General features: G+C 58.2%; 1 protein-coding gene across 9 annotated transcripts in view; it reads right to left on the bottom strand.

Annotated features, from left to right (window-relative positions):
• Window positions 1-888: 888 nt before the first annotated feature.
• The window catches only part of STIM1 (stromal interaction molecule 1), a 112,849-nt gene continuing 102,864 nt past the window's right edge, over window positions 889-10,873 (bottom strand). For 7 of the 9 annotated variants that reach the window (XM_056327117.1, XM_056327116.1, XM_056327115.1 and 4 more), the window contains one exon: window positions 889-3,839. In XM_056327117.1, coding sequence (XP_056183092.1) covers window positions 3,290-3,839 — 550 coding nt within the window. In that variant the 3' untranslated portion in view covers window positions 889-3,289. Of the gene's footprint in view, window positions 3,840-10,281; window positions 10,681-10,873 lie in introns of those variants that run through there. The other 2 variants (XM_056327121.1, XM_056327122.1) reach the window with 2 other exon arrangements.

Genomic DNA, 10,873 nt, shown 5'->3' with positions numbered 1-10,873 from the left:
TGGTGTCCCTTGGCAGGGCTGCACCGACTGCCCTGCTGACACACCAGAGCCCCGCAGGGCCTGGGTGCAGCTCCTCCGGGATGGGACAGATCCTGCTGCATCCTCCCCTTGCATGCAGCCTCCAGCCTGATGGCCCCGTGCTGCCTGGCTGCGGAGTCCCAGCCCATGGGGCCTCATCCTGCTGCCTGCCCTCGGGCTCATTGCTGGGATGAGGGGACAACGTCCTGCAGGCTTCGGCTGCAGGAGCAGAGGGATGACAGCAGGGGAAGGGCTTCTGCAGGGGCTGAGGTTGCCCTGGGCCAGGTCAGCCGCTGCTGTCTTCACCAGGGAAACCGAGAGGGCCCCAGGGAAATGGTTTTAAACCCACTCCCAGCAACGGTGTCCTTCCTGCAAGTCCCCAGCCCAGCACTGCGGCAGCTGCACCCTCCCAGTGCCCCTGCCCGGCGATGTATGGGTGATGTGCAGACGATGTACAGCTCCGCAGCTGTGTCGGCAGCATGAGGCTGTCCCCCAAGAGCAGAAACAGGGCAGCAGCAGCAGCTCACCCCGTGGCCTGGCACCACTGCACTGACCCAGGCAGCATGGGGTTCTTTTTGGTGCTGAGCAGAAGTACAGACCCCAAGCCTATCAGTGGGGACTCTGTGGTCAGAGACCACAGGGCCACGGCGGACAGCCCTGGTGCAGGGGTGGTGGTGGCGGGGAACAAGTGCATCTGTCCGTCCCTGCTGCCTGCTGGCCATGCTGGGGCTGTGGGGCTGGCTGCTGGGGGCACAGTCCCCAGAGAACCCCCCTGCCACCAGTAGGCACCCAATGCCGTGCCCCCCCCAAGATGGGACCCCTGCTCTGCAGCCTGGGAAGGGCTGAAAGAAGAGAGTATGAGATGGTGGCTCGTAAAATAGACTACATGCTTTATTGGATTTAAAAGTTTTATGAAATGACAAAAAAAAAAAAAAATCAAGAGTTGGCAGATGCGTCAACAGTTGCCATTTGGTGGATCCCCAACCCCTTCTCCAGAAGCATCAACAGGTCTCCGCCACCACAAGCAGTGCCACCAGGCCCCTGGCTCCAGCCCGGGCAGCCCCTGCTCACCAGGCACCCATGGGACCCCGCCGCCGCCGGCCCCGCTCCCAGAGGTGGCCGAGCTGCTCGGAGCCTGCCCTGCCCGTGGCGGCGGGGCGCCTGCAGCAGCAGCCCCGACCATGGGGGCCGAGCGTGGCGTCCCCCCTTCCCCACGCCTCAGAGCAGCCGCGGGGAAATGCAGGCACTTAAGTCATTTAGAGGAATTTTTCACTTATCTCAAAGCAACAGTGTAATTGTCTAACTACCACCTATGAAACAAAAAACACCTTTATAGCCCTTCCTGTATTGTCAACATACACATATATATTACTCTGGCATAAAGCAAGGCCCCGAGGGGCTTTCAGCATCCCACCCTGCCTCCTCTGCCTCCCCTTCCCCTGCCAGACGTGCATCCTCCTCTGCCCTCAGCAGGTGAAGCAGCTGGGGCGGCCTCGGGCAGCAGCCCACCTCTGGGGATGTGGGATGGCAGCACGGGGGGCTTGGGATGGAGGGGGGCAGTAGGGGCAGGGATCCCAGGCTTTGGTGGAGAGCTCTGGGGGGCAGGGCGTGTCGTGCCAGGCAGCAGCCCCCTGAGGGATGCGGGAGGGTGGCTGGGGTCTCCTCTGCTGGCCCGGCACTGGGTGCTGCAGGCAGGGGCTGTGGAGCTGTGCCCGGAGCAGGGCTTGGCCCTGGGGATGGAGCGAGGCACCAAACGGAGCAGGACTTGGCCCACTGCGACGGCCCTGGACTGGGGAGTCCCCCTCAGCAGCCAGGGCTGTGATGGGGGGAGCACACCGAGACGAGGGCTTTGAGCAGCAGGATGCAACCCACAGCCTGCCGAGGGAGGACGGGAGTGCTCCGGGCGGCAGTTTGGGACGGACTAAGCCCTGCCGCAGGCTGGCACAGCCAGGCAGATCCCGGCCTCGGGCTGGAGCGTGGCCTCAGGGCAGGGGTCCTCCCGCCCAGCGTCCTGCTGCCCACACTGCCCTTACCTCCATCCCCGCCTGCCTCCCCTCGGGGAGGGTGCAGAGCCCCCAGCACCCGGGCTGAGGGCAAGCCTGCTTCAGGGGAGACCCTGGAGAGGGGAGGGCATTTTCAGACTCCTGCCCACACAGCCTGCCTCTTCCCAGCCAAGGAGAGCCCCGCTGTGCCCTGCCAAACATGGACACAGGGACAGGGACCAGCCCCCGCAGCCCCCTCATTGTGCGGTCTGGCGGCTGCACCTGACTCTGCACCAACGCCCCTTGGTGTTCCGCCATCACCCGCGACCCCACTGCTCGCCCCTCTGAGCCCCCAGGGCATGTCTGGGTTTGGAGGAGCTGGGTTTGGCGCCATGGCCGGCCAGGCAAAGCAGCTGGGTGGGCAGCTCTGTCCCACCACGGAAACCCATCGGGCTGCAGCTGCCTCCAGCGCAAGCGGGAAGGGGGTCAAGGGCACGCTGCGGGCAGAGCTCCTGGATGCGCAAGTACCGGCAAGGGCAGAGCCCTCCCTCACAAGGGCATTTTACTTGCTCTTGTTTATCAAGAGCACACAAACAGGGATTCCCCCAACCGTCATAGCGATGGGGGCCGGGGTGTCAAAAATGACTCACAGAAATGAGGAGAGAACCGCTGCAACGTCTGCGAGGCAGCTCGCCCGAACGCTCGCACCTGAGTCACCCCGAGAGCCGAGCACGCTGCCTCCTCGGGGAGCAGCCGGCCCTGCTCCGTGCACTCCCCAGCAGGCTCCCACCACCCCGACCTTCCATACAGCCTGTGCAAAAGTTGGAAGAGGCAGAAGAACCGGAAAAAGAAATTAATAATCGTAATAATAAAAAAAATAAAATAAAAAAATAAAACCACATTGAAACCAAACCCAAATGCCGTGTGGCTGAGCAGAGGCAGGAGTAACTGGAAGCCATGCACAGCAAAGCCAGGGACTGCAGCAATCGGAAGGGGAGAAAGGGCGGCTGTTCTCTTTGGGGGGAGCAGTCGTCGTCTTTTTTTTTTTTTCTTTTTTTGTCTCAGAGATCAGGAAATAAATAAGTTTAAATAGCTCCTCCCACTGCCAGTGTTAGGCGAGGTGACTCAGAAACGGAGGGTGCGGAGGGGAGGGCAGTGGGTGCTGGCCAGCACCCGAGCCCGCAGGGTCCGGGCTGGGCGGGTGTGCTGCGTTCCCGATGCACGGCTGCCCCCCGGTCCCAGTGGGTCGTGCTCCTGGGTGGGTTTCCTCTTCCCCCCCCGTCCTCTCTCTACTTCTTGGGCTTCTTGAAGATCTTTAGGGGGAACTTTTTCTTGCTCTGGCCGAGGTCAACCTCATCGCCTGTCAAGCTGCTGTCCTCGTCCCCCGGGCTCTTCTTGGCAGCCAGCTGCGGGATGCGGGTGCTCTTGGCGCTGCTGGGCCGGCAGTCAGAGATGGGGGAGGGGGTGTCGGGGTCGGTGGAGCTGGGGCTGTGGGACCGGGAGGAATCCGAGTGGCTGTGCTTGCCGGCTGTCGGGTGGCTGATCTCCCCCAGGCTGGAGGACTTCTCCATGCCGTGGTTCACCATCATCATCTTCTTCATCACCATGGGGCTCTCGGGCAGTCGCTCCGGCAAAGCCCCCAGGGCAGAGACTTCCACGTGCCTGCTGCCGCCGTTGGGGGTGGGCGCACCGATGGCAGGGTGGCCGGGGGCAGCCTCCTCGATGGACCTGGTCAGAAGGTTGGGCCGGGCAGCCAGCAGCTTGGGTGCAGAGCTGGGGATACGCTGGTGGTCGCTCAGGTGCGGGATGGAGGAGTCGGAGTCGCAGCGAGTTAAGTCTCTGGGATGGAGAGGATGGAGGGAAGAGAGAAGCTGTTAGTGCCGCTGGCCCGGCACCCCGGGGACATGCGCCCGAGCCCGTGCACACACGGATGCAGCAGCTGAGGGCAGCTGGTGGGCAGGGCGATGCAGGGGAACCCCCTCGAGGCAGCCCCGTCCTGCGCTGATGGCTTGCAGCGAGCCCCCGGGGAGCAGGAGCGGGGCAGATGCTGATCCCACTCCTGCCACCTCGCCCTCTGGTTCTGCTCCTCTGTACCAGTGCCAGCAGCACAACTGCGGTGGGCACCCCCAGGGACGGGGGGGCTTGTCCAGCCCCATGCCAGCTACCCAGCAGATGGGGCGATGCGACCGCCCCCCCCCCCCCGGCACAGGCAGGCAGGGCTGCTCGCTGCCTCTCCCCAGCCCAGGTGAGCGCACCGCTAGCACGTGCCCCGCACGAGGCAGGACGCCGCTCTGTTCAGCGCCACGCGGAGCTGGAAGGAAGCACCGTACACAGAGGCAGAACCAGAGGGATCGAGGCCCCAGTCCACAAGGCAGCTGCCAGCACTCAGCCCTGAGCTTGAGGGTCCAAAGGCACCAGCCATGGCTCCAGTGGCCCTCGGCCAGACACAGCAGGGCTGGGCTCCACGCGGAGCCGGCAGCTCCCTCCCGCTCCCTTGAAAATGACCCTGCCAGCCCGCTTCTTTCCCACAGATCCCAGTGGGAGATGGGCCAGGGAGCTCGTCACATTGCACAGCTCGCTCTGGCCCACAGAGAAGCGGTACAGCTGAGAGAGCTGATGCTCTTCTAGCTGCAGGACTGGGGGCAACTTCCTCAGAGGGCTCCTCTGCATTTGCTCAGGTCGCATCTGTGTGCGCGTGCCCCCACTTCGCCCCTCCGAGCCGCGAGGCTGCAGCCTGACCACACGCAGCCCTGGGACAGAAAGCGCCAGACTGGCTGTTTCCCCCCTGTTCCTGGGTCAGCCCGTGGAAACCTCTAATCCTGGAGGGAGGAATTAGAGGTTCAGCTTTCCCGTGCGAAGCCATGCCCGAGCGGCGTGCTCCTGACACGCAGCTGCCTGTGGTCGCTGCCTGCAGACCCTCTGCTGCACAGCGGTTTGTGCCCCCAGCCCGGTGCCAACTTGTGTTTCCAAATGGCATTGGAGCGTTGCTGCGCCAGCCTGAGGAGCTCCCAGATCTTTTGGAAATGGAGAGTGGGAGGCAGGAGGAAGGGAGAAATGGAAAATCACAGCTTACTCCTTCCAGCCGGGATCACCCAGGTGGGTGCAATGCTGCTGTACCTGACATCCCCACAGGCCCTGCCAAAGCCTGCCAGCGTGCCCATCAGTCGGACAAAGAGCTACACTGCTCTTGCTACCACCTACTTGAACGCTAGCCTCAAGACTTGGATGCCACACAGCCAGCCCCCTCCTGCCTGCCAGGGCAGGCACAGGCAGGGAGGGCCGGGGGCTGCCAGGGGACACAGCCCCTGCCTCATGCTGTCCACACTGACTGGAGGCAAGTGGTAAAGAATGGGAAAGGCAAATGGAGAGAAAAGGAGCAAAGAGAAGCAAAAGGGTGTCAGAAGAGAAAGGAGGTGTTTCCCACTTTCTCAGCCTCTCCGCTCCAGGTGCAGCCCTCCCCACTCCCCACACAGCTGAGCCCCAGGACCTGGGTGACTGTGCCCTGCCTAGCCCTGCCACGCTCAGCACCAAACCCGTCCGGTATGGCACGTGAAAAGCCCCTAGTTCCTCTTTTATGATACCAGCATAAATACCATGATGCTCAGAGGGCTGGAGCCCCTCTGCTGTGGGGACAGGCTGGGAGAGCTGGGGCTGTGCAGCCTGGGGAGGAGAAGGCTGCGGGGAGACCTTAGAGCAGCTCCCAGTGCCTGGAGGGGCCGACAGGAAAGCTGGGGAGGGGCTTTGGGCAAGGGCAGGGAGTGGTGGGACAGGGGGGAATGGCTTGAAGCTGAGAGAGGGGAGATTTAGGTTGGACATGAGGAAGAAACCCTTCCCCGTGAGGGCGGCGAGGCGCTGGCCCAGGCTGCCCAGAGCAGCTGTGGGTGCCCCATCCCTGGCAGGGCTCAAGGCCAGGCTGGACGGGGCTGGGAGCAGCCTGGGCTGGGGGGAGGGGGCCCTGCCCGGGGCAGGGGGTGGGACTGGCTGGTCTTGAAGGTCCCTTCCAGCCCAAACCCTTCTGTGATTCTGTGATTGCCCTCCATAATGGTAACAAGGGTATTTTTTAACAAAACCCACCACGTAAACTTGTGCCCTCATTTAACAGCTCCGTAGGAATACGTGAAGGGAAAGGGGTATTAAAATACCTCGCAGATGGTTAGGATACAGCCCAAGATCCACTGTGAGAGCCCAGCTGTGAAGACTGTCTCATCTCTTATTTTAACAAGAAGAAAATAGCCCCAGGCATATCTGGAATAGTCCTTGCCTTTCACACACACACAACTGAGCCCATCTGACATCCGAGCGATGGAGAGCTGCATCCTCAAGGTTAGCAGCAGGCAGGGGAGAACAGGAACTGAACAATTTGGATGGTGTGAAATCCCCAGCTATTCTGAGTGAGCATCTTGGAGGCCATCCAAGGGAGACAACTGCGATGAAACACACCGTATGGAGCCACAGGAGCTCCCAATTCCTCAACGCCACCGGCAGATACCGCAGCTCCGCAGAAGGTCGCTGTCATGGCCCGTGGCCCACAGCTTTCACTGGGATGACTGGGGTTGGTCATGGGCAGTCAGCTTTGGGAACAGCAGCATCAATAAAACTTAATGGGACTGAACACAAGAGTATTTCAGAGCCGTCTTCCAAAAGGTGGACACCAGTGGCACCCACACAAGCCAGGGGGCTCGAGACCTCAGGCTGCTGCTAGTAAATGGAGAATAAAGATGTAACTGCAATCACAACAACTCAAGTCCTTTCCTTTAGGAAAGTGAGGAGTCTTATGCTCCTCTTGAATGTTTCTTACTCACACCATTGCTTAACGCATCTGCAAAGGGGAAATTTCTGTTGAGGAATTTCTGCCAGGCCACTCACTGTGTCACCTCTCTCAAGAAAGGGTGGCAGAAGCCATCAGCACATGCTCAGCTGCTGTCGAGAGATGCTGCGAGGGTGAGCTGGTGCCGAGCAACATGCTTTCAGAGGTTTATTTCCTCCACGAATACTTGGAAAATGCCCCCTTTCCATGAAAACAAAGCTGACTTTGGCCACGTGGTTTGGCACCAGCCCTACAGACCGATGCCAAGTGAGCGAAGGCAGCGGTCGGTGTGTCCTCCCGGATGGTGCTCGCTCCCAGCACACTGAGGAGAAGGAGCAAGGCTGCTGCAGAAGCTGCGTCCTCTGAGCTGCCCATCCTGCTGCCCACACATCTGCTGGTCAGCAGCATTGAGTTCAAGGGAAAAAGGTCCATCATGACTGCTCAGCCACCACCGTGCAGGCAGATATATGAGGCAGCAGGGCAAAACCCTGGCTGGAGATGACGCTGATCTGAGCCAGGACCACAGGCAGGCAGGACCACCTCCAAGCAGCGCAGGCAGGTCCACAGTGCCCACTCTGGACTCATTCCAGCTGATCCCACCAGGCTGGCATACCGCTCTAGCAGGGTCAGATCACCGATTCCCTGCAGACCTCAGTGCAAAAAGCATTGCACCCTCTGCTGAAGTTCACCCAATGAAGTGGCTGAGCATAGTGCAGGTGCAGCACACCATGGCTGGTGAAGGCAGGTTTAGACAGTAACACCTGCTCGCTTGAAATTCAACTTTGTAATCCACTGAAGTGGAGTTACTCTTTTCTGGTAAAAATCGACCCAACCCATAATCACAAAGGTGTCTGGGTGAGAGTCAGGAAAAAAAATAATCCTTTAAAACAAAAGTAAGGGTAGCAAATACAGCAAAACCCAGATTTTTTTTAAACTGAGGTGACTTCAAAAATGCCTCATTTGTGAAGAAGGTAAGTTTTTTCCCTGCTGAGATCTGCAAACACCCATCAGCTCAGAGGCCATCCAGCAAGCCTCTCCCTCTCTCACAAGCTAGTGCACAGTCCTAAATCCAGAAGAGCCAAAAGCAATCCCGTGGCTATGGCAGTGCGTGGAGAAAATGACGACAGCACATGAAGAAACATCCTCTGGTCCAGGAGGGTTTTCTTCCCCCAAACGCAGACTCTGGGAACCTGATCCTTGGACAGCTGGTCCTGCACCCCGGGTAGAGGGAGGCAAAACACTGCCTCTGGCCAATGCCGGCAGGTGAGCAGCTCACAGCAGCTCCTTGGTGCACACCACAGCCACCACATCTCCTCCCAGGACCGCTCTCACCACAACAGAGGGTCCCTGGGCATCAAGGGGTCGGTGGTCACTTTGCAGGGCCCACCTCCCCATTGCAGGTGTGGCTGTCGCTGTGGATCCCTGGGGATGCCCTGTGCGGGAGCGGACGGATGGCACAGCAATGGGTGCTGTGCTTGGTCCAACCTTGTCGGACCACACTTTTTTCTCTCTCAGCTTGCCAGCTTGCCATCCAGAGGGGGACTGAAGGAGCTGATGGGGGAAACAGGGTACGAGCACATGCTTTTCAGATATCCCAATGGTTCTAAGCTAACCAATTTTACTCATAATCTATCCAGCTGTAACTCAGGAATACATTCCTGAAGGGTAGAGGCAGGACACCGTGACTGCTGACACCAGCATGCCAAGTGGCACGTCAGCAGTGGACAAGAGAAGACCTCAAGCAGCAGCAGCTCCCAGGGCACTCTGCAAAGCTGCAGTTCAACCACGTGAGGAGCCAGCAGATGGGCACAGTACTCACCGTGCCACGGATGGCTCAAGGGGCCGGCTGGTCTGTTAACCCACCCCGAGAGCTGACGGAGCTGGATGTTCAGGCACACGCAGAGGGGGACCACCTGCATCCCTGCCACGGCACCCACGGGCACCAACTGATTTTCACAAGTGAATGCCAACAGTTGGAAACTATTGCTGGGACTTTCTACAGCCCAAAATGATCCTTCCTGGTGGTTCCCATAAGCAAGTGCAAGACAGGGGAGGTGTGCGCCTGCAGGGACATGACTCCCTGGGATGCACACTGGCTTTGTCCGAGAAAGCAAAGAGGAGGGGATGCTCCCAAGTCCAGTGTCAGGACAAGAGGGAAGGAAAGATCATTGCCAGGATATTGCCAGTCATCTTGGGTGAGGCTCAGCCAAAAAGGGCTGGCCTTTATCCTGCTAATTTTCACAAGGCTTATGCTCCATTTTCAAGAGGAAATGCTAGCCCAGGACACAGCCAGCCTCAACGGTATGACGGGAAGGTGCCTTCACAGAAAGAACTTCTGCGGTACAGCAGCAACTACTGAATACTCGTCCCTCCTGAAAACCTCAGACCACCAACTGAACATGAAAATACCTGGGAGCCTGATGTAAGACAGCATGTTCCTCCATCCCAGCCACAATGTTGCATTGTTTGCTGCTTTCTTTTTGATGTAGCTGGGCCCACTTACAATCTATGAAGAGTGAAGCTGACAGCGTTCACCTACGTGAAGGCAGGATGCACACGTTGCTGCTGGTTTTTATCTGCTTTCACCTGCGCTTCCTGCCGTGCCACTCCACGAATCCGAACCGACCGCGGTAAATGAGAGAGGGTGAGAAGATGGGAATGGACTGACTTTGCAAACAAAAGAAGCGGAGAGCAAAGCATGGAGTAAAGAAAGTCTGGCAGTGGTGGAGAAAGAGGGGAGAGGGCAGGAGGATGATCTAGAATCTTTTTCTTCAGCTCTGCAGCCCACTGAATGATTTCTGGTGGGCCAGGACAGAGGCTGCAGGAAAGCTTATGAGTGGCTCAAGGGCATCTGACACAAGAGCAGGGCTTGGTCTACCTGCCTCACACAGACCTTGGTGCCTCTACCACTCCCTGCTCTTTACGAAGAGCACCCATAGCTGCAAGGCTATACATTATATACCTAGCTAGCACATGGTACCAGGGCAGCAAAGGCTTCCCTTAAGGCAGAGTCAGATTTGCTATATAGTTCAGTTATTCTGCTGAGCTTGGTGCGGCACAGTCGGAGGTTTTGCAACAGCCTCAACAACGCAAATCCAACAGCGATTTCCTTCCCTCCATTCTGGAAGAGCTGTGAATGACTCTCTTCTGTGGATTACTGACACTGCTTTTGCTTTGGCTGCCGCCTCCCATCCCCGCTGGAAAAAGGCCACCAGCGTGGGGATTTGGTCCTACACTCCCATCTCCATTACGTTCATCCACAGGTACCACTTGAAGCAGGCACTGGCAGCAGAAACCTCTGTGCACACAGCATCCTCCAACCCCTCTCCCCCCCAGGGACACCCAGTCCCCTTCGTTAACATTAAAAAAAACACACATCAGCCTTCAAAATCAGAACAGCTCTGACCTTATTTGCACCGGATCCTCTGAAGCCAATTGCAAAAGAGAAGCAAACAGTGAGGAGTTCATGAAAGCAATTCACCGGCCACGCGCTGGCCTTGCCTGGAGAGAAGGTCCCTACCAGGTCAACCCCCAGCAGACTTTAGCACCGTATACAGCTTGCACGGAGAGAAGCAATCCCCGAGCCTTTCTCTGGGGGAACAGCTTGTTTGAGATGATATCTCTTGTGAGGTCTCGCCAACATTGGCATCTGCTGGATACGAGAGAGGCTAAAGCGATCCAGCAGCCCAAAGCACTCAAGGTAGCACTCTCCTCCTACCAAGGGAGCCAGAAGCCAGGAATTTTTTGGGTTCCGTTTTCATCCTTGGCAATGACTCCCTGGAAGGCCTTTCTCAGCCTCAGCTTCCCCATCTGTTCTGCTTGCCTCTTTGGGAGGCTGCGGAGCTCGAGGGATGTATGTAAAGGCCTCCGAGACTGGTTATATAAAAGAGAAAGAGCAATATATTGGCTTGTGCTGTGGCATGCCTCCATGGCCGTATTTTTAGAGATGCATCTAAGCAGGACCTGCTAACGATGCAGTTTGACAAAAAATTAAAAGCAACAAAATAAGAACACGTTTGGGCACCCAAGTCTTCATTTCTGTTTTCTGAAATGAACAGAGAATGGA

This window comes from Falco biarmicus, chromosome 2 (genome assembly GCF_023638135.1).
Source record: "Falco biarmicus isolate bFalBia1 chromosome 2, bFalBia1.pri, whole genome shotgun sequence".
Taxonomy (NCBI): Eukaryota; Metazoa; Chordata; class Aves; order Falconiformes; family Falconidae; genus Falco; species Falco biarmicus.
Note: the sequence above shows the minus strand (reverse complement) of the source record. Positions and strands in the feature narration are given on the sequence as shown.